At 37.0% G+C, this 27,694-nt stretch overlaps 2 protein-coding genes across 5 annotated transcripts; one reads left to right on the plus strand and one right to left on the minus strand.

The window, feature by feature from the left end:
- Positions 1–136: 136 nt before the first annotated feature.
- On the minus strand, positions 137–2,892 carry NDUFB1 (NADH:ubiquinone oxidoreductase subunit B1). 3 transcript variants are annotated; one of them, XM_048070527.2, is made up of 3 exons: positions 2,722–2,892; positions 1,941–2,085; positions 137–459 (listed from the first exon to the last, which is right to left on the minus strand). In XM_048070527.2, the coding sequence occupies exons 2-3, from the start codon at positions 2,078–2,080 to the stop codon at positions 423–425; spliced, it is 177 nt and encodes a 58-aa protein (XP_047926484.1). In that variant the 5' UTR covers positions 2,081–2,085; positions 2,722–2,892; the 3' UTR covers positions 137–422. The 3 variants fall into 3 exon arrangements, with proteins under 3 accessions (XP_047926484.1, XP_047926485.1, XP_013037479.1); XM_048070528.2 differs by having other exon boundaries at positions 1,941–2,082; positions 2,722–2,874; XM_013182025.3 differs by lacking the exon at positions 2,722–2,892 and adding an exon at positions 2,494–2,630.
- Positions 2,856–27,694, plus strand: CPSF2 (cleavage and polyadenylation specific factor 2). 2 transcript variants are annotated; one of them, XM_048070513.2, is made up of 15 exons: positions 2,856–2,987; positions 3,516–3,701; positions 4,860–5,019; positions 5,111–5,216; positions 6,757–6,886; positions 7,694–7,809; positions 8,375–8,562; positions 8,985–9,275; positions 10,382–10,482; positions 10,784–10,984; positions 11,666–11,818; positions 12,959–13,184; positions 15,038–15,337; positions 16,269–16,403; positions 16,509–27,694. In XM_048070513.2, the coding sequence occupies exons 2-15, from the start codon at positions 3,553–3,555 to the stop codon at positions 16,599–16,601; spliced, it is 2,349 nt and encodes a 782-aa protein (XP_047926470.1). In that variant the 5' UTR covers positions 2,856–2,987; positions 3,516–3,552; the 3' UTR covers positions 16,602–27,694. The 2 variants fall into 2 exon arrangements, with proteins under 2 accessions (XP_047926470.1, XP_013037466.1); XM_013182012.3 differs by having other exon boundaries at positions 2,902–3,136.

Below are 27,694 nucleotides of genomic sequence, written 5' to 3' on the forward strand. Positions count from 1 at the left end.
CAACAAAAACAGCTGTAAAACAACAAGAAAAAATCCCTACCAACTGCCTTTTGGGCCATTTTAAAGTATCCCCTTGAAGTCCACCTCGTAAATTAGCTACAAACTTCCACACCGTACAGATTAATAACAACGTAACTGACTTTTGCATAGTTTTTTTTCTTTATTACATCCTCTTTTTCCAGAGTATGACTTACAGGGACAAAAGTTTCTCAACAGTTATGGACTTCCTGGACGCAAATTAGTCATATAATTAAATCATCTTCCAAAAGTACGACTGGAAATTAAACTAGCAGTGATGGATTGCAGGTGTTCTTTTCTGTAGCTTTATATAGTCTTAAGATGAAAACCGTAATTGTATTCTTTCAATGCTCGAGATAAGATAATTAATCAAGTGAAAATATTCCTCATTTCATCAACAGTCTTTATTTCCATGTTGTTTCTTCACCAGGCTTCAACTCTCTGTGTGGGAAGAAAAACAGAAAAGAGACTACAATTAGGATGATTTTTGTAGAATAATTACTAATATATATATAAATTATTCTAGAATACCTTGATTTTGAAAGTTATCTTAAATTTTTAGAGGTTTTTGTAATATGCAGAAATAACAGCTAAATGTCACCAGCAACTGCAAAGTGGTCATGTAACAGTGGCACAAACTATATCATTTTACTTTGTTACTCAGAACTAATCTAGCTGACACCAGAGTTTTAAAAAAAAAATCCACCTGCAAACTGATAACATTCCTATGAGTCCATGCTATGCAGCATGATTTTTATTTCTGTTATTTGCTTAACCCCATGGTGTAATGTAAAATTAAACTGATACAGATGATGCACTGCTTTAAGTTATCTAAATTCTCCCTGAGAAATTTGCCAGCAAGCTCAAACTGATTACTGTATACAATCATACCTTTAAGTGAAGGTACAGCAATTGCCAACATAAACATTTGTGCTAATTTAAAAAATGATTACTTTTAATTACAAACTTACACAAGCATTGAGTTAATAAGTGCTGTGATAATTTTAAATTTAGGACAGAAGCTTGCTATTATCCACTGAAAATTAAAATTCAATGACTGTTTCCCACTGAGGTTTCAGAGACAAAATAATGGTTTCCATATTTCATGACTAAGAACTGGCCAGCAGTTACTAATTAACAAGCTTTGGACAGGCAAAGATTTTTCTACTGAAGTGTATATACCTTGTTTTTCCAATTACTTGATTTCAGATCAATAATTAGTTAACTAAAAACTAATTAGGAGCTGAAAAAGATCATTTTCCATTTTAAATTGACAAACATTAAGATGCAAGATATTCATTCTTCCACCTGTAGAATCTTCATGGACTTGGAGAGTTGGTAAATTCATACCCAGAGAAAATACTTCCCTAACTTGCTAGTTAGTTCTTTATGCACTTTATAACTCTGCTTCCCCCAGTTAACAAAATAACGTTAAATGCATGTTACATACACACTCCCACACATTTTCTCCTGGCCTATAAATCCCCCCCAAACCCTTTTAGATATTTTCCTTGGAAATACATTTTGCAGTTAAGTTTGAAGTGGTATTTTTACTACAGTCCTTCAAGATTTCTTTTTATTAGTGGTATTTAAGAACAACAGTGCTAGCCACTAACAATACTATGCTAAGATTTAGTTAATGCCATGCCACGGTAACTACACTGTGAATGGCAAAGTATAATGGAAGCAAATTGTTAAGTTTTATTCTTTTAAGATGTCTGTTTCTTAACACCATAAGTTTATTATTCATCTGTGTGTTTACTTTTTATGTTGATCTCATGTAGTGCATCCTTCTACTAAGTTTCTTTAGACTGTACTATATATACCATACTTAAGACTCTAACAACAAACAGAGAAGCACTTTAAGTCTACTTGGCAAAATAACTGAATGTATGTGTTTAAAAGGCATAACTAAAGCAGACCTTCTATATAATAAGCTCTTGTTTCGGAAGGTTGACAGTTTTTCATCGTTCATTCTGTCCAAATAGCATCCAATCACGAATCCTAAGGGAACGAGGATGTGAACCCAGTGATCACGCACAACTTGGGCGAAATTCACCATGGCTGCTAGAAAGAAAAGTGTAACAGGTTAAGAGCTGCCAATAAGTCTGTAAATAGAAGCTGTTGCGTACCTGGAATATTTAATTACACTTACTAGGATCCTACCATAGAACAACAGATATGTGGGACACTAATAGATATGAAGGCCACAAAACACTTCCTATGGGATACATTTTGTTCTCGAATACATACAAAAGTTTCTTAGAAATAATCCTAACCAACTCTTGGCCCTGGGAAATAGGATTTTATCCTAAAATGGGAGAGGAACATCTCTTCTCAAATATCACCGGTAAAACAGTCGCGTTTAACCCATCAATTTATTCATTAAAATCTAATCATGCAGAAGTTTGCTGCTCTGCAGACCATAAGAAGTGCATTTATAACACAGAATCCTACCGATGCGCGCTTTATTACCATTAACCGGACATATGGGAACTGACAGGTGAAGAAAACTGGTCGTTTGTAAAAACACATTGCGCGAATTTCGCCGGCCTCCCCACACCACAACCTCCCAGCCTCGCTGGACCGTTTATGAGACAACGAAGAAGTTTATGACCCGTTCCCAGCCCTGGGGAGGGGAGGGGAGGGGAGAGGGGACAAGACTACGACGACCCCCCCCCCTCACAGCCCACCCGCCATTACCGCTCCTTGCCGCCGCCGGGCCCCGCGCAGCGGCCGCACCAAGGGCAACGGGCGGCGCGAGCAGGCCGGGAGAGCCCACCGGCAGCACGGGGAGCGGGGGGAGCCTCCTTCACCCCCCATCGGCCCGGCGGTGGTGCCGCCCGTTCCCCTTCCACCTTCCCTCCCCCTTCTCCCCGCCCCTCACAAGATGGCGGCCGGCGGCGCCGGGGCGGGAGGCGGCGGTGGGGGCGCGCCCCGCGGGGCCTGAGGGCGGCCGGAGCCTCGAGGTAGCGGCGGCGGCGTGGGGGGCACCGCTGCGGGGCGTCCCCTCGCCGGGAGCGGCGGGCTCGGCCCGCTGCCGGGTGGCCAAGGGCTCCAGCGCTCCGAGCCGAGCTCCTTCTCCTCCTCTTCCTCTTCTTCCTCCTCTTCTTCCCCGGTGAGCCCCGGCGGCGAGGCGCGGCCCCTGAGCGGCGGGGTCTGCCCCGGTGCGGGGCTCCCCTCACACCTTGGGGGGCCGCAGCCCCGGAGGTGCGGTGCTGGTCCCTGCGCTGCTTCTAGTGATCACTTATTTTGTTTTTTAAGATATATTTCTAATAAACTTCGAAGCTTTCTCTAACAACAAAAGACCCGTAAGGATCAAAAGTTGATATCTGAAAGTTAGGGGTTGGCATCTAGCAGCTTTATTGAACAATGTTCACCATCATTGTCGTGCGTGTTCTCAGAACTTGAGAGAAATCTAAGGAAAGGGAGGGAGATCTAAATAAATAAATTTTTCCTTTGGATTACTTAATAAAATGTTTTCTTCTCCAATTCAGATTAGTTCCTTCTGAAATCAAACACTTGGACAGAAAAATGACATCGATTATCAAGCTGACCACGCTTTCAGGGGTGCAGGAGGAATCTGCCCTGTGCTATCTATTGCAAGTAGATGAATTCCGTTTTCTTTTGGACTGTGGCTGGGATGAAAACTTTTCTATGGACATTATTGACTCCCTAAGGAAGTAAGTAGCTTCCACGCTTTAAATAGGTCTTGTCTTTTTCTGAAAGTTTTCAAAATACCAGTCATTGGTATCTATATGGTGATGTTACATCCAAAGTTGTTCTTACTTGCTCCAAATATGCCTTATGTGAAGGGTGCTGCTAAAGGATACTACTAAACATCTCTAGTAAATTTTTTTTAGTCTAACAAGTAACCTCAATTAACTGTAGTTCTCAAACTATTCAGTTTGTTTTGGTTTGGATGTTTTGTTTTGTGTTTTTACATACACTCTGCTCTGTATCAAGTTTATGGGAGGCTGACCTTGGCCCTAAAATAGTTTAGGATGTTTAACTAAGTTTTAAATGAAAGAGGCCTTATTGTATAGAGGCTGAAGATAAAGTAGTTCAACTCTTGCCTCGTATTTCAAGTTTAACGAACTGTCAGTCTGGAAAACGGCTTCTGTTAGTATCCCAGCCCTGTCAAGAAATCAACTTGTCTAGACTTTAATACTGAACTCTCGCACGTTTACAGTGAGGAGCTTTCCTAATGCATGAGTTGATTGCTGGTAAAAGACTGAAACATAAGAAATCTGTGAAACATAAAACATCCTGTGTTTTTAGTTATGACTTTTTAAAGTAAAATCAAAATTTATATACCACTTTTCTTGAATTATAACTTGACTGTTTCAATTTGAAAAAAAACAAACACAACAAAACATTTGGATTTGATTCTTATCAATATGAAGATTATTGACTCTTGGATTCTGTTACTTGTCTCTTCTTATCTGAAGAAAAGTTGTAGTCTGCTTTAGGTTTTTAGATGCATAAACCTGCCTGCACCAAAAATACTTTCGACTCTTCAGTTCATGAACTTTTTGGTGTCAGAGTAAATGTTAAGGTCTTTCTAATCAAGAATTTAATGTGAAACTTTTTAAAGTTCATACATGACCCAGGCCTTGAAGTTACATTTTCAGAACTCACTTGCGTATTTAAGTTCTAACATTACTTGAGAACATTTGGAAATATCTCCAACTTTTAATGAAGTTTTTTAAACCTGGAAGGATTTGAATTTTCTTGTTTGGCATTCAGATTGTGTAGTTGTTCTCAAAATAGTCATAGTCAGAAGTGTATAATACCATTCAGAACTCTTTTCACTAACTTCTGTTGTCCTTCCTTTGTAGACATGTACACCAGGTTGATGCTGTTCTCCTTTCTCATCCTGACCCTCTACACCTTGGTGCTCTCCCATATGCGGTTGGAAAAATGGGGTTGAATTGTGCCATTTATGCAACTATTCCTGTATATAAAATGGGACAGATGTTTATGTATGACCTCTATCAGGTATATTTAAGTTCATACTTTAATACGCAACATCGTTGGTAAGGTAGATGGCTCAAGTTTTTGAACATTCTTTGCTTCTTATTTGTTTTAGTCCCGCCATAATACTGAAGATTTCACACTCTTTACGTTGGATGATGTAGATGCAGCCTTTGATAAGATACAACAGCTCAAGTTTTCTCAGATTGTGAACTTGAAAGGTAAAGTTGTTCTGGAAGGAACAGTTTTGATAAACTGCTTCTAGTGACTGTTACTTTCATTAACAGTTAAGGTAACTTTTTAAAAGGGGTATGTCTATGAAAGTTAAGCATTTTTGCAGGTCTGAATTCAGTAACATTGTGCCAGTCTATATCAGCTGAACACATGGCATTAGTAATTGTATATGGTAGTGGGTCGAACTTCCATTTAATGAGGAGGAGGCTATGCCAAAGCATATTTAGGCACTAGTTTCTCCTTTTTTTTTTTTTGTAACTTTTCTTGGTGTTTATTCACATCTCTAAAAAATACTTATACCTCAAAGCTCCTCAGTAACCAGTGACACAAAAGCAAGTAACAAATAACATGCAGATAGTAAGTTTTAGCATGTGAATGGTTTAACGAGGTCTTTGCAGACTCTGAATGATACTCAGTGTAGCTTATTGCTAGGAACTGTGGTGTACAGATAATCAGCATATTTTCGCTGTTGCTGAATTCAAAGATCAGAATGAAATGGAAACGCTGTCCTTGCACAGACACACATAAGCTGATCACCAGCAGCTTGTCGCCGAGATCTCCCAGCTCCTCAATGCTGCTTGCTGAAATTCTTGCCCTGTAATTTGGCATCCCATGTCCATTTTTCTTTTCCATTCTTGAAAGGCTGCTGACGCTTTTTCAAGGTATTTGTAGCAAGGATATATCTGTGCTACCAACTTTTACATCTGGTAAGAGTTTTAGTGAAAAACTGTATCAAAACACCTTACTTTTTTCATATTTAATGGAACTGACTTGAAGTTTTGATGGATGCATCTAAGAAGATAATGCACGTTCTAATCATTATTAAAGTTCTGCAGTTGTGCGGTTCTAGGTGGTGTCATGGATCAAAGACAATGAATAACGGTCATGGTTGCTCTAGTTTTACTCTGACAAAGATCAAGGCTAGCATGAGTGACAAGAAGCAGCCATGCATTTAAAAAAGTAAGAAAAGCGGCATGTAGTGCTGAAAAGATCAGTCATCCCTGACTGTAGCACGTAGACATCTTTCCTTGGAATTCTTTCACTTGCATGTTTGTTGTTCTGGCAAATTTCTGTTTTTTGTAGCTTACATTTTTTTTCCTAAGCACTTAGACAGTGAATGATACAGTAAGTATTTTGTGTTGCAGCAGAGGGGGGTGTGCCTTTCACCAGCTTACTTGCTTTCCTGGGATGTGTTTGTTATGTAACTTGCTGCTGTTTAGGTCTGTAGTTATAGCAGCTTGGCAATGCCACTGAGTACTGGTGGGAGGCGGCGTGAAGAAGTGCTCTTTGCTTTAGTTTCTTTTTCTGGAGACAGAGTAGAAATGAATTGCAAGAAGTGTAACATCGTGAAGTTACTGGTTAGATGGCAAGGAGAGAGATGCTACTGATTTTCACACTTCATTTGATTTTTTTCCAGGTAACAGTTTTGGAGTTATTTTTTTACTTTTTATTTAGAGTAATGGATTTTAGTACATGTGATGTACCTAAAATATTGAGAGGTTTTTAAAAGATGGTTCTTTTTTGTAGGCAAAGGACATGGTCTGTCAATCACACCATTGCCAGCTGGTCACATGATAGGAGGCACAATTTGGAAGATTGTCAAAGATGGAGAGGAAGAAATTGTTTATGCAGTTGATTTCAACCACAAGAGGGAGATGTAAGTTCAATGTAGCTATCTATATTTCTTAGATGTGTTAGGTGTGCATCACTTTGTGTAATAAATAGGTATGGAAGTAGCAGTGCTTTTCCATACATAAGACCACTAATTTCACATGCATTCAGATGAATTGATTTGAAAGAAAGACAAGAAAATAAACATTGAAATAAGATATTTTTTCGCATTAATAGTCATTAATATGTTTTGTATTATGCATCAAGCCAAATTTAATAATTGAAACATAGAATCATAGAATATCCCAAGTTGGAAGGGACGCACAAAAATGATTGAGTCCAACTCCTGGCTCCACACAGGACGTTCCAAAAATTAAACCACATTTTGAAGAGCATTGTCCAGATACTTCTTGAACCCTGGCAGGCTGGGTGCTCTGACCACATCTCTGGGGAACCTGTTCCAGGCTCTAATTTAGGTCTGTTCCAGGTATAATTAAAGTTATATGAAAGAGGCTTTTGGGGAATGAGAAGAGAAGAAGGTAGAAAAATGAAACTAATTGAAACTGCCTTTGTTCTTACTAATCAATTGTAGATATTAAATATAATTTATGCTATGTGTCAACCGCCTCAAAATTACTCGCACGTTAGGACTTTGAATCTTTTTAAACATCCTCTTATTCTTGGTCTAAAGTCTTTTCTGTAGGAAGCTCTTTGATTTGTTTATATGTGATACAATAGTTTTCTATTATTGAGGAGTTTGACTTCTGTACACGTAAAAATCTGGAAGCTGGCTGTCTTATTTTTTCTTGTAAAATGGAAATGCAGAAAGTGAGTTTTGACCTTTTTTCCACAGCCATCTGAATGGATGTTCTTTGGAAATGTTGAGCAGGCCTTCATTGCTTATTACAGATTCATTTAATGCTACTTATGTACAACCCAGGAGGAAGCAACGGGATGAGCAGCTACTGAGTATGTATTCTGTTCTGGGGTTCAAGATAGCAGTAACAGGTTTTATTACCACTGTAAATGTTTTCCTGTAAGAAGCTCACCAGTATCTAAATTAAGAAACTTTATTAAAACTTAACAAATTTTGAATTAGTCTTTCCTGATGGTACTGATCCTGTAGGTAAAACATTTTCCTAAAAACAAAGAATTGTACCCTATATAAAACTGAAAAAGGTGTATTTTATCCAGTATCATTTGATTTCTTAAGGAATTTTTGAATGACCTTCAGTAATGCAATCTTCTTTTTTTTAAGCTCCATTCTACAGATTGTATTTATTTATTTTAAAAAGTAATATCAGGGCAGTGGGATCTTCAGAGCTACCAAGAAAAGTCCAACTCCTTTTAATTTAATTGGAAACGTAGTTTTGGTTCTGTCTTGAAGTTCAATGTATTTCAGAGTTCAATTTGCTTTTAACTAATGACTGTCAGTGTGATACAGGAGGGGAAAAAACAAAACACCACCCCACAAACACCCTACTTGTGGTTTAAAGTGTAAGCATTTTTTTTGTTTTGTTTTAATTCTTTTTAGCTAATGTTTTGGAGACGTTACGAGGTGATGGAAATGTATTAATAGCTGTGGATACAGCAGGCAGAGTTCTGGAACTTGCTCAACTTCTTGATCAGATCTGGAGAACAAAAGATGCAGGATTAGGAGTCTACTCTCTAGCACTTCTGAATAATGTCAGCTACAATGTAGTGGAGTTCTCTAAATCACAGGTTTGGTTTGTTTTCATTTTAAAATGCAATTGTGAAGAGCATAACAGGATGTATATTCAAGAGCTTTTTTTATTTTTTCCCCAACAGTGTTTAAAAAGAAAGCCAAAGACTGGGTGTTACCTTATTCTAGAGTTGGTATTTCTCTCTCAAATGTTCTGATCAAGTGACACAGTGTCTAGTCATGGCTACTGCTGTGCTTCTTGATACTCGTTTCTACTTTCTTTTTAATCACAAGACTTGTCAGTATAGAGTATAGCTATTAAAAAGTACTCATTTCTGTGGTGTTCACACTCAGCATTATTTCTATACACACTGAGAAACCTTGATGTAATCACACATATTTCAGCCCTGTACTTACTGTCAGGTTTGTACGTTTTTACATTTTTTTCCTGTTAATAATTTTTTCTTAATACATATTTTAGGTTGAATGGATGAGCGATAAGTTGATGAGGTGCTTTGAAGACAAGCGAAACAATCCTTTCCAATTCCGCCATCTCTCCTTATGTCATAGTCTTTCTGATCTGGCTCGAGTGCCTAGTCCAAAAGTTGTTCTTGCCAGTCAACCTGATTTAGAGTGTGGGTTTTCAAGAGATCTTTTCATTCAGTGGTGCCAGGATTCCAAAAACTCTATAATTTTAACTTACCGCACTACACCTGGAACATTAGCCCGATTCCTGATTGATAATCCTTCTGAGAAGGTTATAGATATTGAGGTAAGAATTTGTCCATTTATCTAAAAGTTTTTGTTGTGGGCCATCTGGCGGGGTATAAGCAAAACTGAATTTAGTGGTTTTTTTTTTTGACTGCTGAAAATGCTTCTAGTGGTGGAAGGAAATCTGAAATAAGTATATTGCATATATAACATGTTAAGGATAAATTTGCATAAAAATAGATCTTACATTAGGAATTGTTTTTCAGTGGTGTGGTAGAATTAATACTTAACAGAGATGAGCATGAAGTTGCTTTTAAATATTTATTGTTAACGCTTATGTCTTTTTTATTATTAAAAACAAATCTGTTGACGGTTTAGATGCAGATCACAATATGCTATGTATTATTCTTGCTGGAAATGACTTCGGTTTGGGATGAGGGGAGAATCGAGTCAAATCAGTGTAGTATATCTCACCAGAATTAAAAAGATAAGTGAGATTTAGGAATTAAAAGAATACAATTAATTATTAATCATGTTTTCAAATTATTTTCAAGTAGTATACCTACATCTACTCTCTGGTAAATGCTGGCAATTTACAGGAGTCCCCTGTGGTCGCAGTGATAACTTCAATCCTGATGATACAGCCTGCTTTTAGTTTTAGATTGGATTGGAAATGTTCAATTACAGTACTAGACTTATTTCTAGATTTCTGCGTTATCCAGTGCGACCTATATTCTAATTTGCTCTGTGGAAAACAAGAAACAAAACTTGATGTTGCATTGACTACTAGTATAGCATTTTGCAAGGTTCACTTTTTGTTAGTTACACAAAGGTCAAAAAAAACCCTGCTCATTATAGGGTATTTGCATTCAGTTATTGAAGAGAGATGTTTCCTGAAGATGTTCTAAGGAATTTTTATAAAGCTAATTGGTTTTCATACCTTAGAAATGTTTTTCTGTTAAAGTAGTCTCTGCTAATTGATAACATTATTATGGTGTTGCCATGCTAAGGTGCCACACATTTACATATTCTTGTCTGTACGTGACAAACAAGTTGCATTTGCCCTTGGTACTTAAATTAAATGTTATCTTACCAGCAGCGTGTAGGAGAAATACTAAAATCATGTCAGCTACTCACAGTAATGTCAATTTTTATTCTATCTGTAAGTTGAGAAGACGTGTCAAGTTGGAAGGAAAAGAACTTGAAGAGTACCTAGAAAAGGAGAAACTAAAGAAAGAAGCGGCTAAAAAGTTAGAACAGTCTAAAGAGTAAGTATGTGGGCTGTTGCATTCTGCTGTTATTGTTAGAGTTGATATTTGTGTGATCAGCTTGATGCGTCAACTGTTTACAGGGATAAATGAAAATCATGGTTTTGGTAGGCTTGTCTGAGGGCATTGAGGAGTCAGAAATGGTTGTCTTTAATCTGTCGTTAAGGTAGACCTGTTTCATCTGCTGTTTGTGAACAACTTCTCAGATGCATAAACTGTCCTTGACCTTAGTCAGTGTGTTTATGTAATTCTAAACCTGAATTAAAAAGAAAATGCTGTTCTTCTTGGAATGCCATTTCAGGGCAGATATCGATTCCAGTGATGAGAGTGATGCCGAAGAAGATATTGATCAGCCAACTGTACATAAGACCAAACATGATTTGATGATGAAGGGTGAAGGTAGCCGGAAAGGAAGCTTCTTCAAACAAGCAAAGAAATCTTATCCAATGTTTCCAGCCCCCGAAGAAAGAATTAAATGGGATGAATATGGCGAGATTATCAAGTATGTAGAGAAAGCAGTGATAGTGCCTAGTAACATGTAACAGCTATGAAACAGTTCAAAAATAGAAGTAATAAAAATAAAAATCAGCGTTCTCTCCCTTGCTACACTGTTATGTTCAGTCCTAAACACGGTAACATTTGAATGGCTTCTGTAAAACAGTTTGTGCTAAGTTTCACAGGAAGCTTCTGATAAGGATTGAAGCTGCAGAGCACTGATTCTTGGCATAAGCTTACATCTTTTAGATTGTGTTTTCACGACTTTTTTTTTTTTTGCTTTTATTTTTATGAGAGAAGATTAAATTTTTTTGAACCTGACATTTTTTCTACTTTAAATGACACATAATTTTCGTAAATTTACTATGACAGGAAGGAGCATCTTTCAACCTAGGAAAATCTAGCAATATTTGTACTACTTGTGTGAGGAATACGTGCTAGAAACCTTCAACATGCTAATGTTCTGGAAGATATCAAAAGCGTGTTTATTTTTGAGTTATGAAGGTGATATTTTCCAAATGAGCTCTGTTCACATGTGAAAATATTGAAGGCAAGTGTAATAAAACTGTTAGCACTAACGATTCTAAAAGAAGTCAGTAGTTATAATGAGGATTACTTGTTTCTATACTATGTAGTGCTTTGCAGTCACTATAAGACTATTAAAAACAAAATGCCTTTCATCCTTTAGACCTGAAGATTTTCTGGTTCCAGAACTTCAGGCAACAGAAGAAGAAAAAAGCAAATTAGAATCTGGTTTGACAAATGGAGAGGAGCCTATGGACCAGGATTTATCAGATGTTCCCACCAAATGTATTTCAGCAACAGAATCCATGGAAATTAAGTGAGTGGCTTTGTTCTGATTTTCGGTAACTTCATAGCTAGGGAGGGTACTGTTCAGAAGGCCAATGCGTTGTAACCAGCATTCAGCTGTTTTGCCTTCTTTCCAGAACTACTTGTTCCAGCTAAAATACATGCTTTTTTTTTTCCTGAGAAGAAAAAAAAAATATTTGAAGTGATTGGGTTTTTTACATTGTGACAGTAGGCAGTGGCTACATTTATTTCTCATGCAACAAGAGGGTCTTTTGTAGAAGTGCTAATAGGAAATGTATGCCAACGTGGTATCAGCTGTTAATAGTGCCTAAATTTCACATTCTGTTTTGCTTTGAATTCTGCTTGTTACCTGTTTTGATATGAAGGGATAATTGGAGAATTCCAGTACTACATGTGTCTCCTGAGTCTGTCCTCCAAAGTTTCTGATGCTAGAGGATTCCTTGGAGCTACTAAGTGTGTGCTGATATTGTTGCTTGTAGGGAAAGATAGCGTGTTGTGGGCAGCTCTGCAAAATTCATTACGGAAAAATGTTGTGTACTGAATTGTATGCAGCTGTGTACGATTCCAGTGAGTCTTCAGCTTTAGGAGCCTTAGTCCATGCTATTAGAATAGTGGCACGGGTATTGTACAAATTGGGTAAAAGGCTAGTTTGGAATTAAGAAAGTGGGATAGGATTCTCTTTTCTTCTCCAGAATAATCACAATTAGCTTTTTACTAGTCTTTCTGGGAGCATGGTACAGAATCTTACAGCTCTTACTCTTAAGAAATATGTACTTTGGTTCCTATGTGAGGAGAAGTGTAAAAGGAAGAGCAAATGATACAACAGTTTGTCAGCACAGATAAGCAAGTGTGTATGTATATTTTGCTAACAAGGGTTGAACTTATTCACGTACTCTTAAGTCATGTTTTGATAACTATGTAAGTGAATTTTGGGAATTTATAGTGTTAAATATATGTATGTGCTGATATCTGGCAATTCTTTATTTTACTGATCCGTAAAACAGCTTGTGCTGACAGCTTTTTTGATGTAGAATATTTTAAAAGTATTTTTCATTTTTTAAATCAAAATTTTTGATCAAACTTTGAGTGTTTCAAAATATTTTCTTTAATCTTAAAATCTGTTCTTCTTCTTTTTTTTAATTCAAACTAGAGCTAGGGTTACATACATTGACTACGAAGGACGCTCAGATGGGGACTCAATTAAAAAAATTATTAACCAAATGAAACCAAGACAATTGATCATTGTCCATGGACCACCTGAAGCCAGCCAGGACCTTGCAGAATGTTGCAGAGCTTTTGGTGGAAAAGACATTAAAGTTTACATGCCAAAACTACATGAAACTGTAGATGCAACCAGTGAAACTCATATTTATCAGGTAAGCTACAGGATTGTGTTACTTATGTAAATATTGTCAACTGTAATAAAGCTGTACTGGCAGGCTTTCTTATTTGGCCCTCTGTTTTTTTGGGAGAGAAGATGCACAAAGCTACATATCTGTACACTTGATTTTGACACTGGCAGCTTTTTTCTGTCTTATGAGTAGGCATTCTCCTTATGCTCAAATGAATTTTACTCCTAAGTGCTTAAAACAAAACTTGAATGTGAGATCAGTCCACTTTTGCCTGTAATGCAGAAAGCAAAGTTTATGTCCACGAGAACATCAGTTTGCTTTAGTCTTAGTGGACTTATTGTGTCTGTATTTAAGGTGCCACTGTATGCTACAACTGCTTGCAACTCAGAATTCTTTCTCTAATCTCAAGAGGAGACTTAGCAAAGAAGAAGAAAAAAAAGTATGAGACCCTTTGTACCCAAATAGTACTTGGGAATAAACAAGTACAGTCAGGAGCAAGTTAATGTTAAAGAAATTATTTAAAAGGTACCTCTGCTTACCACCACCTCTTTTCTCCTCACAAAAAAAAAAAAAAAAGTGAGGTAATGGTAAAATGTTGCACTTTCTTTAATACATTACATTTAGTTTTCATCTTTAAACTCAAAATGAGAAAACTTGGATAATTTGTGTGAAGCATATGAAAATTTCATATGGTCCTGGTGGAAATTTTGAAGTTGTTCAGAGGAAAGCATCTCACATGCAGTTTAGGTATTGAGTCTTTTAAGCCTTCTGTCCTTTTAAAGTTAATAGGAAAACATCAGTAGAATTGTTGAAAGGTGTTTTTGCTACGTTACAGAGAAAAATCTGTTACCTGTGGAAGCAGAAAGCTCCAGTTACTCAAAATTAATATGTTTGGAGATTATTAAAACAGCAGTGTTTTCTGTTTGTTTTTTGTTTTTTTGTTTTTTTTTTTTTTAAAAAAAAGCTCTGAGGATTGCTAGTGTGAAAGAAATGAGATTTCTGATTTTTCACAAAATATTTATCTGAATAAAAATTTAATAGCTCCATATTTTGTTTCAGTTTTATCTTATAAGGGGGTAGTTCAGTCTTCAAAGATTTAAATTTTTTGTTTTCAATTGGAAGCTGTCTGAAGAGATGAAGTACATCGGAGACATTGAATTAGAAAATAAATGGGAGCGGGATGTTGGAAACCTAATGCCTTTTGGGTGAATTGTGTTGCAGATAGTTAATTAGTTGCAATTTCATTTGTACAGTTGCAGCCTTGATTCTGCTATTGTGATCCTGCACAATCTCATGTGGATAGCAGTCTTTCAGAGTAGGGTTTTAATGAGTTCGAGTCCTGGAATGTGCCAGAGGAATCAGGGTAATGTTTTGGTCACTTAGTCTGATATTTACAACATCCCCTCTTGCAATAAAATATTAATTATCATTTTTTTTTAAAGAAGGTTGAAGTTTGGAGCTCCAGTTTAGTAACCTGAATGTAGCTGTGTAAATTTTCCATAGATTTACTAAGGCCAACTGAAGAATCCCTTGGCCACAAAAAAATTCTGATGTTTTAAAAGTCAATGATTGTTCCTGCCATAAATTTAACTTGTTTGCAGTCATGTAAGTTTCTTATTTTAATCAAGAAAAACAAAGGTATTGTTCTTGGTTTCTTTTTTTTTTAAGTTGACTGCTGATATCAAGTTTATACAAACTGTTTTTTAAGTATTGAATGTCTTGCCTTAGAGATACCAATTTCTTTCTCTCTCCAAAAGACTATGAGTCAAACCTGTGCAGAAAGATGGTGAAAGGGAAACTGCTAATTTTGGAAACTTGAAGTAAGAACCGTGTGTTTTCCATCAAACCAACAGTACTTTTATTTTTGTGCAACCCAGGTCAGGTTAAAAGATTCTCTTGTCAGCTCCCTTCAGTTCTGTAAAGCCAAGGATGCTGAGTTGGCTTGGATAGATGGTGTCCTGGACATGCGAGTTTCAAAAGTGGATACGGGAGTTATTTTGGAAGAGGGAGAGCTGAGGGAAGATGAAGACTTAGAGATGCAAGTGGATATGCCTTCTTCGGACTCTAGTGTCATTGCACAACAAAAGGCCATGAAAAGCCTCTTTGGTGACGATGATAAGGAGATGTGTGAGGAGAGTGAGATCATTCCTACTTTGGAACCTCTGCCACCTCATGAGGTATAGGAACTTCCCTGATTTCTTTCTAGTACTTAGAGGTTAATAACTGTGATCTTATTCAAATGAAAGTCTAACTGAAACTGGTGTTTCATGTTTGGTTTTCTCTTAGTTAAGCCTGCTACTGTTCCTTCAGATTTTAAGCTTTTCAGCAAGGATGATCTGTTGCATTCACAAATAGTGCCTAGCATACAGTTACCAACTATTTGTGAATGAGATCGTAATGTTTCGTATTTGTAGTTAGTACTTGTGGATTTGTAAATCGGTTATTTAGTCACTCTTGGGTCTTGTTCTGTTCTGTTGATGCTATGGGAATTACTTCATATGCTTAAGTAGAAATATATGTCTTGGAAATTCATATACCTCTGCCTCTAGTAGTGATCTGAGTTCATTAATTTAATTTTTCTTTACATTGTTCTTCACTCTGAAATGAAAATAGTTGCTTGTGTGAATAGATGTTATTTCATTTTTCAGTGAATTACTAAAATAACTCCTAATCCATGAATTACATCTTAAGATACTGTTGTACAGTCCTAAATGTAGTCTGTTTCAGGAGTTAGATAAATGTGGAGACAACTCTAAAGTCTCTTCATACTTCGGTGACAGTTGTCATGGATCTGTAGTGATCAGCAGTGCAGCTTACTGCATCTCTGTTCCTGGTCGTAACACGTCATGGAAGATATCTTCAAGGGCAGTTTTGTCTGCAATATGTGAATGCAGAAAGAAATCTTTTTTTTTTACTTGACAAGTAATTTCTATGTTTTCCTGTCCTGGAAACATCTTGCTGCAAGTAGACAGAAATAGAACCTTCTCATTCATAGTCCCCCAGCCTGTCCATAGGCCATGCTGTTGCCAACGCAATGATGAGGAGATACTTGGAAAAATGGAAGACAACAAGTAGCAGGAGTATTAAAATTTTATGTGTTGTTTAAAGGTTCTTGGACACCAGTCTGTGTTTATGAATGAGCCAAGACTATCTGACTTCAAGCAAGTTCTCTTGCGAGAAGGTATACAAGCTGAATTTGTAGGAGGAGTGCTTGTCTGCAACAATCTGGTGGCTGTTCGCAGGGTAGGTGTTCTGTCTCTTAAACTCTTTGGTAAATAATATTCTAAATGAAAATTAAATGTCTTGTTAGTGTAAAGATAATAAACTGAAACATGTCTTTTGTTTCAGACCGAAACAGGGCGCATTGGATTGGAAGGCTGTCTCTGTCAAGACTTCTATAGAATAAGAGACCTTTTATACAAGCAATATGCTATTGTCTAAAGGAGGTTCTGCAAGGTGTTTTTACTTGAACTTGTAAAGATGATGAGGAATTCTCTCAGTCTTGACTTTTTGTAGTTTTCTAATTTATACAAGGGAGAAGTAATTCATAAAGAACAGTTAACTACCCTGAACATGTAAATAACTGCTACTGTCACTCTTCATAAACTTGTTGGTACATTCCGTGTTCTTGACTCAAACTGTTATGACTTGCCATCTCCTACGTAACACATTATAAATGAGTTTATGGCTATGAACCCTTTCTCAGGAAAGGTTCACATTGACAGGACGTGTTGTGGTTTGATAGATTCCCTGCCAAAGAGTACAAAGTCATTCTTCTATTCTAAAATAAGATTAAATATGGAAGTGGTTTTTGTCCTTTTTGGAAGAGGCTTGAGTCCTTTTTTTTGTTTGTTTTAAATGGAGTTCAGTTACGTTTTCAGTAGCCCACTTAAAGTTGACTACGTAAATGTTCCCCCAGTGTTCATCTGGCCGTGTCTTAATGTTGTTGCTGTCTGCTCTTACTTGTTTGTTCCAGTACAGCATTTCATATTCTATATGAAGTATTAATCTGCAGGATCAAAAAATTGCTTTGAACAGCTACATTAAGAAGACTGGAGAAAATTGTCAGGCAGCTTAAAATCTAGTGATTGTGTGCTTCAGAGTAACTTCTGTACAAACTTATTGAATTTGTAATTTCTCGCTTTGCAGAGTTATGCCAACTATAAAATCTTTTGAGTTCTGATTTTAATACTTGTGAAGACTAAAGTCTTTATCTATGCACCGCTGTTTGTTCAGAGTGCCATGAACCAAGTTCAAGAAGATCCTTTATCTGGAGATCTGAGTTCATAGGATGTATTTAATGCTTTTGTGCCATGTTTCATACTATTGCACGTTTTGACAACGGGATTTATTGTAGCTGTTGATGCTGGAAATTGTCCTTACTTTTTAGGTGAAGATGAGTACAGTTTTGTGTGGCTTAATTTCTCAGAAATTAATTTATGCATACAAATGGCCTCTTGAGAGTTTCTTTAATTCCATTTTCTCCCATCTGTGAACCACCAGTTTTGGCAGTGGAGGGTTGCCTACTTGTTTTTACATAAAACAGCAGTCATATGTGCTCTCTGTGTATATGTTTAAAAAAATCTTTTGACAAAGTGGCAAAAAAAAAAAAATAGCCCCGTGGGCTATTAATGGTAAGAATTTACCTTGCAATTCATTTTTGACTAATAGTTTATCTGATCTACAGATGATTTATACTGTTTAAAATAGGAACTTGAAATTGAAGTCCATCCTTAACAAAACGAAATAAAAAAAAAATCAGCTAAGCTGCTAGAACTAGATACTGAAAATGTAAAACACTTGAAAATGTAATGCAAAATGAGAACGTGTTTTGTTACATGCAAAAATCTTGGCTAGTAATGACTAAACAGCTCAACACTTCTTTGGCAACAGTATATAAAGAAAGGTTTATTTTCTATTACATTGACAACCAGAACTTCTTAGAAATGCTCTGGTTTTGTAGCTGTTTTGGAGCAGTGCTGTGTAAATCTATATGATACTGGGTGCTTGCTGGTGAATACTATTGTATTACTGTTGTTGATACTAATGAACTTTTATAAAGTGCATTCCCTTTTACGTGATTGTATTGGCCTTAGAACTTTTAACTTGGAGGCTTGGGGAGGGCAGAGATCACATAAGGGCGGTATGGAATATCGAAATAAAATTTTAAAACCTTTAGGAAATCAAAAATATGCTGTTCTTAAGAAAGAGGCAAAGACAAGACAGCATCATCACAAAACTTTCAATCATTTTTTTCGTAACTTATTGTTTCAAATTCAGTTAAGTTTAACAAATGTTAGTGTTATCAATTACTAAATCCCCATGTGTCCTGTTAAAGGACAAAGTAGTGTCATCACTAAAGAATAAAGCTCAAGTATGAGCAAAGCAGCTAATTTTTCTTCATTAGTCTATTCTGCTTGAAATAGTCTGGCATGAAATGAGACCTAGGAAGCTGATGCGCAGGGCAACCGTAGTTGTCTGAGCTCTGGGACAGGAGAAGGCTGGATTTGTGGGCTGGTGAGAGGGAGGAAGTGGAGTACAGGAGATCTGTAGTAACATCCCAGGCTGCAGCTGCGCTGTGAGGCAGGTGTGTGCCTTGGCTACACATTCCTTACTTGTAAGCACTGTGGAACCAGAACAAATTCATGTGAATGTTACCTAGTCTGCTATCAGCTTTCTGAGAGATTATTATTATTTTATTGTTTTTAACTGTGATTTCTTTTAAACAAGAATTGAACTTCTCTGTCTTATTTTCAGTTACCAGTCTGGTTCTTGCTTGTATCTGAAATGAGATTCATTTACGCTCACATCCGAAAAATGTTGGTGCTGCTATGGGCTGTAAGCTTTGTTTTTGACTTCTGCATTTTCTTCATAACAGCTACAATTTAATAGGGAGTTCTATTCCTCACGTTTCTCTCTGTTGTGCTCGAGGGCAAGAATATTAACTTCAAGTCAAACCTAGCTTTGGTACTTATGACCATTTAAAAAATACTTCCTTCCAAGGGTCTTGAATAATTCAGATTCCAAAGCTGTGCTGACACACAGGAAAGCCTGGCACTTGCTGTACCCCACCATTAAATTATGTAGTATTTGTAGGTAAATCTTAACTTTTATATTCTCTTCTTCCTGTTCCTGTACTACCTTTTAATTGCAGTCAAGCACTGCTTATTTTGGAATAAACAAGCAAGGAGATGCCCTACAACCCAAGTAACTGTTGTAGATGGTTCTATCCCAAAACACATTGTGCAGAATCAAGATTGCTTTAATAAGGCATGCCAAGTATTAGTATTTCAGTTGGGAAAGTGGAGTGTGTTGCTGGGGGAAAACACTGCAACCACTAAAACTTTCAGAGACTTCAGCAAAAGAAATGTTATTGTAATGATCTGAAAAAATGCACAGTATTCTGTTTCATGGCTGTTACATGTTTTTGTAGCTTTAAAAAGGTGATGGTGATGAAGATGATCAACAGGTTGGCTATCCAGTAAACAGAATTTTAGGTCTTGCTCTGAAAACTGTGTAAGGAACTGATGGTAGTTCAATATGCGTTGAAATTTATTTTTTAAAACACTTTATTTTTAAAAATATTTCAAATAGTTTTAGAACGTATCCTCTGAGACCTTCTGATTGTTATGACTCAAGGAGCAAAACATGCATCAGTAATATTCACTTGGTAAATGCAACTTGCTGTCGCGTGCCTTTTTTGCTGTAAATACAGAACAGGATAGTTAGCTAAGTCAATGTGAGCAGTACTAGTCTTAAAAAAATGAAATACTTTTGAGCTCTGAAATACTTGCTTAATGTAGAAGGAAAATAGAGAAGCAATATTTTAAATATCTGTTAATTGACAAGTATTTTTGCTTGCCTGTAGATAGAATGTGAAAGTTTGATAACCATGGGAGGTATGGGAGAACTATATTGTTTCATGCAGTGCGCTATAAATTATATTCTCCTTGATAGGTTATATATTACCACTGTGATACAAAGTAAAATAAATTACAGCATTTCTGAGTGGAACTTCCAATAAACCATGGATCTGTTTTCCTTTCCTTGAAAAGAAGGATCCGTAGAAGCTCAAAACGTTATGAAGAAGCTAGTTCAGCATTTGAGCTGTAAGCAGTAATAACCTGCCTGTTGTTGCATAATCCTCTTAGGTGATGCAAGCTGGATCTGTGCTTCAGCAGCTGAATGATAATGAGCTAAGCATCTGCCAAAAAGTATAGTCTGTCACTGCAGGCTGGTATTCACAAATTTTAATAATGAGCACATAGTTGATTTCAATAGTATACTTGTTTTCTCAGATATTACTCATTTTCAGTGCAGGTTTTCTGAAGTGCTGCAAACCTCTCCAAAAGGTATTTCCGAGGGAGTTCTAAACAAATTCAGAAAGATGGTAGTTTCAGTTAAAAAACAAAAACAAAACAACAACAAAAAAAACACATTTCTGTGCAACGCAGCCCAAGGTTGACATCATTACCCTAAAATTGGTTTTGGAGAATTACAGAAGGAAATCAAAGGGGAGGGTTTCTCATGTGGTAATGTGGCTATGGTGCCCTTGCTGATACTTAAGATGAAGTAAAGAAAGCCTTATATTTATTGTCAAATAGCGACGGCGTAACTTTCGCAGCAAAGTAACTATTCCATCTCCAACGTGGAATGGATTTCTTTTTTAGATATGACCACAATTATTCCCTTTGTGGCTAATCAGTTTTATAGAAATATTTTAGGTGTCAATTACAAAGACAACTTTAAAACACAGATATTAAGTGAGAGCTCTTGGAGCGTTCAGTTTCTCATGGATGATGTCTTCGTCGGTACCTTCGCAGAGCTGTCATTTAACTCAGTTGGCCTTTCTGCGAGGAGCCTGGAGTAGTTGTCTCACCAGTTCTAAACCGCAAAATTGTGACACCCAGCACAATGCCTTCCTTGACTGGTTTATAGCTATGTAAGTCAGAACAAAAACATGGTCTAGTGAGAGCCACCTTAAGTCACTGAAAAAGAGTTCCTGCTAAGAAAAAATGTTTAATAGCTGAGAAATTGAAAGCTATTTTTTTATTAGGGTTTGTTTAAAGTTGTAGTTTTATGGGATGCCATTGCAGTTATTCTAATCTGCAGAAACTGCTGCTTCCTCTCATGATGTCTCTGGTTTAGTAGGAAGAACAATCAGCTGCAGGAGTTCCTAGTCAGCTATCAGCAATAATACTTTCCTTAAAAAATATTTCACAGTAATTGCTTCAAAGTTGATCTTTTTCTTTCCCCCTTCTAAACCAACCAGATAAGCTCTATAGCATGCTCATCTCAGTGTTACTTGCAGTGTTTCTCAGAAGTAATTCGGAAGAAGGGTGGGTAATCTCGTTATCTTTAGTAATACTCAAATGGTTTAGAAAAATTGCACAAAGGATTTTGAAAGATTTTTGAAAGAAATTGAAGGTAGGTAGAACTCGGTCGTCCCTAGCACTCAGTAACTGTCACCTGTTTCATTTCTCTATCAGTTAGGATGCAGTGGTAGAAACAAGCTTTTAAGGGTCACTTTCTGATGACATTGTACAAAAAGCTATTCAAGTTTAAAAAAACAACAAAAACCAACAGTCTAGCTAACTGGTCTGTTACAGATGCTTCAGGATGTGAACCTGAAAATGTTTTTATGATGTAGATTCTTTCAAAAAAGTGGGAGGTAGAACATATGACAATATTGCTGCCTATTTTGCAATTTTATCACATGCCTGGGGCAACGGTTGTAGTTTATCCAAGTAATTATTTTTATTAGGACTATATTGGCACCTTCTCCTGTTTCCAAGGACTGTGTTAAGATGCTGGGGGAGGGGGAACCCCGAGCATGATGTGGTCAATACTTGATAAATTATTGGCAGGTGCTACGCAAGCCATAATAATGAACTATTTCATAAAAATCAGTGGGGAATTTTTTTTTTGCCATTTTGCTGCTCCTGAAGAAGCAGCACAGCTGGCAGAGCATATTGCCCGTCACCATGCCAGGCTTGGCACTTGAAAGTCCTCCAGATCGCTTTGTGCTTTTGCGTTCATTTTTTGCCCTGTGTAGGATCACAAGAGTTAATATTGCATTTCAAGAGAGTCCAGCCTACTTTGTGAACCTAGTAGGTACTTGCATTGCATTACCTGCTTAGGCTAGCCTCTGTGCTGCAGGAATCTATAGAGAAATTCTGGTTTTGATGTATCCTGGTAAAATTTCTGTTAGTATCAAAGTTTGGAGTCACTCTGTATAGCCGGCTTTTCATGTTTTATGTAATTTTTTTCTGCCTCAGTATTTCTTTCATAATCTCCCTGATTTTACTAATGCACAATATTGCAAATGCAGTATAAAACTAGTCAACAGACTTTAAATCATTTGTGTATCTCTAAACCTCTTATGCTGATTAAAAGTGTTAAGGCTATTAGTATTTTTTATGTAACTGGGTCTAAATTTAGTTTGTTAGAGTCAAAAACCACTCTGGTTTTGCAAGTCATGATCCTAATCTGCTTCCTGGGGAGTTGATGGCAACAGTTCTTCAGTTCAGCTTTTGTGTTTGTGAATCGATGACTTGAGCAGTTAACATCGTGTTTATCAAAGAAATTCATAGCAACTTTTCATAATTCTCATTTCTCTTCCAGAAGTGTCAAAATACTACTTTTGTTCTTGTATGAAATGGCATTTTAATTACTTCTGGTGCTGTTTTCATTAGTTCTCGATGTTTTTGAAATGTGCTCTGAGTTACGATGTGCCCATAGGCTACTGCTTCGTCCCTGGGAGGAGGGGACTGCTGAAATTTCAGCTTGTGTTAAATTCTTCTGGTTCTTGGTCAGAGCAAAGAAAACGAAATGCTATATTGGAAAAAGTAGAAATCATGTATAGTCCATACCTCCCAAACCCAAGAACTGTAAAATATCAGAATGGCAGCCTCATGCTCTGAAACTATACTTGTTTGTTCATTCTGTGCAGCCCGTTTGCACTGTTTTAACAACTTAATTATTATTTGATTGCTTTTTACATAAATTAATGACCTTATTTCCTTTAATATTGTGCATTGCCTTTGCTCAGTCAAGATCTGTGGTACTAATTGCAAGTTCTATGTCTATGAGGACTCGCCGTAAAAAGCTAGCTTAAAAAAATAAATAAATCTGACTGCATTGGTAATTGAGGTATTAGACTACATAGTGAAGCAAATGGTCAGCTTTATGTTTGAGGCAACCATCAGAAAGATTGAATATTTGACTAGTGGTCTTGCTGCTAATTATATATAAAAGTGCCTTTAAGCTCGTATACAGAAATGAGTAATTTACATAATTGTTTTTAACACAAAATTCAAACTTATTTCTTTAATGCTTGTGTGTACGATATCAGAAACAGCTAGAGGCAGCACCGTGTAAGCTGTATATACAAGAGTTAATAATCGTATATCTAACAGTACACAACTTGAGTGCTTCACACTTCTGGTAATTTTACTCCTACGTTTGCAAGACTATTCAGCCGATTTTTTTTAAGAAAGAAATAGCTTCCAAATTATATAGTTATTTCTTTGATCTGTGAATGGAATTTTTCTTTGGCTGTCAGAACGTGTGCTCTAACAATTTTGAAATTGTTTTGAAATAAGCCTCCTAGCTACTGGGGGAATAGTTTTTCCTTAAAGTTGAGCAGCTTAAAGAAACTAAGCATCTCCTTGAGACTGGGGAAGGATATCTGCCTTGGTGTTCTTGGTTTGGAAGTAAGTTATAGATGGAGTGAACAAAGAGCCCTAGACAGTGTAGAAGGTAAGGAAGAATGTCCAAAACTAATGACTTTTCAAGGGAGGTGATGTTCTGCTTTGCTTGAGAGTGTTATGTCTTGCCAACTTTTATCTACAAATTAGGCATGGGTTTAAGATTTGGGAGGGGAGACTTTTACTGGCAGATCTTTCAGTGCCTGCAAGCCTGTCAGGTCAGGAGACAAGAATGGTGTATATGTTTTCCTTCAAGGTAAGATTAGGTTAGAATTATAACCAGCGTCAGAAAGAGTTAGACTTATTCATGAATAAAAATGCAGGGTCTGCAGGTCCAGGTTTGATGGCTGCAAATGGTTTGTGAAATGTACTGAGCTGGGTGGTTTGGCTTAATTTGATTTATAGTTTAGATTATGGGTAAGGGCAGGATTAGGGGCACCAGGTTGCAAATCTGGTTTTTGTACAGTCTTATGGTCAGAGAAGCTGGAACGATGCCTGATATTGGCGAATACAAATGATAAAGAGCACTGACGGCAAATCATGGGTGTTCTTGGCAATGTACGCGTTACCAACTGATACTGGGTTGGCACCAACAACGAGAAGTTACAAGGCAGTAATTTCTTGTCCGTTCATGAATGTTTAATATATGTGATGCTCCATTCACTGTCACTGATCAAAGCATTAGTCAGTAAATTTTTGATTAAGCAACTTTGTGACTTGTTGGACTAAGATATTTACTCCCGTGTCTGCTGCAGATGCTTTTTTCATTAACTCTTGATAATAGCATTCTGTCACTTAGTAATTCATTAGGTTGTTCAATCACTTGCAGTGTGATTAAAAATTCCCCTTAATTCCAGATTTCATATATAGTTGAGTTCCTAAATACTGAAAAATACTGAAAAAAAATCCTCGTATTGAGTGACTTTTCATGATGATGATCAGCCTTTTTGAAAATCCTTAAGCTTTCTAAACTTGTTAAAAACAATACTGATTTCTTTAATGTATGCTTCTGTAAACATTAATTTCTTCTTGCAAGTGTTCTGCTGTATTTTCTGTGTATTGAAGCTCTAAAAGGGTAGGTGCATGGGTATTGCACGTTGGAAGTCTGCTGTATACTTATGTTTGTGCAAATGTAAAATCTCTCTCCTATCATCACTGCAGCACACATCTTACTGCACAGAGCTTTGACTTCCTTTCTGTCACTGATGAGAACTGCTAAAGTACAGTGCTGGTTATGTTATTTGGAAAACTGTCAAGTGAGCTGCTTGTCTGTGATTCCAAGATCTCTTTTGTCATTGCCTAGCTCATTCATAGCCCTGAAGGTGGTGACTAGCCCATGACTCTGTGTGAACAGGTAAGAACTGCTGAGCAAGGCATCTTTAATGTCTGGTATGGTTGGACAAGTCTGCACCAGCAGAATAGTGTGCTTCAAGGAAGACATGAGGGAAAAGAGGGAACTGGTGAAGATGGGCAGATTCCAGTTTGATTGTCTAATTATGCTTATGTAGAACGTGCAAAAGAATTATTTTCTGGATCATCAAATTTACTCTATTTGTGATTTACGTTTATAACAGTGTAGTTACCTCCTCCAGCACAGAGCGTTTTCTGTGTTGCATCTGTACAAGTCTTCTACTCTTTGATCTGCTACAGTGCTTGGGAGAAGAGAAATTATTCTTTTACTAACACAGGTATGTCATTTAGTTGAATAGGAGCCTAGTGTTCCTGTGCTTCTTATGGAAACTGGAGAATGTGTTTCAGAACATGAGAACCTGAGATCTTTGCCCTGTATCCACCGGGTTTCTTGCACCAGGTCTCCTGCGGTCTTTGCACATTTCTCCCCCTTTAGGAGTGTCTGTTCACTGGTGGGATACAATGGATGGGTGGTGGTCTTAAATGCTTTTGTACAGTAGAGGGACTAAGTTGAGAGAACAGTATATTAAAGCAGTATGCTTTATTTTTTTTTATATCCCAGTTTACAAGTCCATATATTCTGATTTTGTCAGGCACCTCAGTGAGTATTTGCAGGAAGCTGAGCAGCTACCAAAGACTTCTGTAAAGTTTTTTCTCAACAAACGATGCTTTGTTGTTTCTGCTTTTCTAGGCTTTCCAGCTTGTGGAAATGGCAGTTCTGAAATCAGATGTAAGTTAGGATGTGTAGACTCGATAGCTTGGAGGGCTTGGTGGTTATCTCCCTAAACTTGTTGGGTGCTGACGGCTGAATGAGAGAGAAGTTGCTGTTCTTCAGGGATGTGTGAATGCCTGTATGTGACGTGGCTGTACGGGATTTGAATTCTTCACTCCAGTGGGATCTCTTAGGCTAATGGAGGTTGTATGACTCTGCGTTGCTGTTTATTCCTTAACATTATCTGATAAAACTAGTGTAAATCATGAAATAAACATCCCAATGATCTAGTCAGAAAATCTCTTCCATAGAAGTCGTGAAAGATTGTGTTGTGCCATGTTTGAACCATGAATTTTACTCCTAGAAAAACATAACTGAGGGAAGAAAAGTATTCTATCTTGCTTCTGATGAAATGACATTCAGAACTGCTAAAACCAACAGTCTTTTCAGAACATTGCATTCCTGGCGATAATGTGGAATTTTCATTCTCTATCTTGAATGATAAAACATCAAGGATGTTACAGATTTTTGAGTACTCTGTCATATACAGTAGCTGTAGAAATAATTTATTTCAGAATTCTCTTTGCTAGTTACTATTAACCACATCGTTAAAGAATATTGTAGAAGACATTGTAGTTGGAGATGAAAAGTAATTTCTCTTGCTGCAGTCAGATGAAATTAGAGAATTTCTGTGCAAACATCTCTCCTTTCCTATATTTAAAAAGAAATTCCAATACAAATGACTGCATGTTCAAGTCACTGCTTCAAATAAAATATTGGCAATTATTTTGTGTGTGTTTGAAGACATTCACACACCTTTTCTGTTAACATTTTTTTTTTAATTTCTGTCTGTATATAATGAAAAACTATATGCTGGAACTTAATTTCAGCTTACTGAAGGCAGATGTGCATGTCAGCATAATGAGTATTATTTAAAGATCTTTAAGGAGACAAGTGATTTGTATAGTGAGATTATTTTTAGAAGCTCAACTTTAAAGGCAGGTTGATTTAATATTCCTGAAGCTTGGTTGGCATGATCTGTGTAACCTTTCTAGTACTTACCAGTTTTTTAAAAGTGAGATTAAGTAAATATGTGCTACAATAGCACAAAATAGTTAGCTGCTGGTTGTAACAGTTCAAATGACTAGACCTTTATATCACCAGTTACCTAACGTGAAGTTAATGTGGTGCAATCAGATGAAACTGTGAAATGCCTAAACAAAATACTGAGTTTTCTTTGACTTTTATTCTGGCTATGGTTTCATTCAACGTGAAGAACAAATGTGTTCTTTTGGTATCTTTCTGTATGTCCTATTAGTTACCTTCTGAAAGGACAGTTCCAATACCCACTCTATAGCTGACCTGAAACAAAATGTAATATGGCTAGCGTTACTGAACGCCAGTCATCAACTCATTTGGCTGTATGTAACATCTGGCTGTGGTGTCTTGTCTGTTGTGTCTGTTTCATCAGGTACAGGCTTCTTTTCCACCTCTGCACTGTGGTACGTACAGCACTGCAATGCAAAGCCTGTGCTCGCAGGCTTGGGTGTGTGCGCTGTTCCAGCTGTGGACTGAGACTGGAGCCTTGAAAGACAAAGCAGGGCATGAGTGATGTATCTCCATGTATTCATAAAGAAGCTTCTTTGGAAAAGCAAGATGTATATGTCTCTGTGACCAGAATAAAGTCTATTTTCTAAAAAGCG

The sequence above is a fragment of the Anser cygnoides genome, chromosome 5, assembly GCF_040182565.1.
Source record: "Anser cygnoides isolate HZ-2024a breed goose chromosome 5, Taihu_goose_T2T_genome, whole genome shotgun sequence".
Lineage (NCBI taxonomy): Eukaryota > Metazoa > Chordata > Aves > Anseriformes > Anatidae > Anser > Anser cygnoides.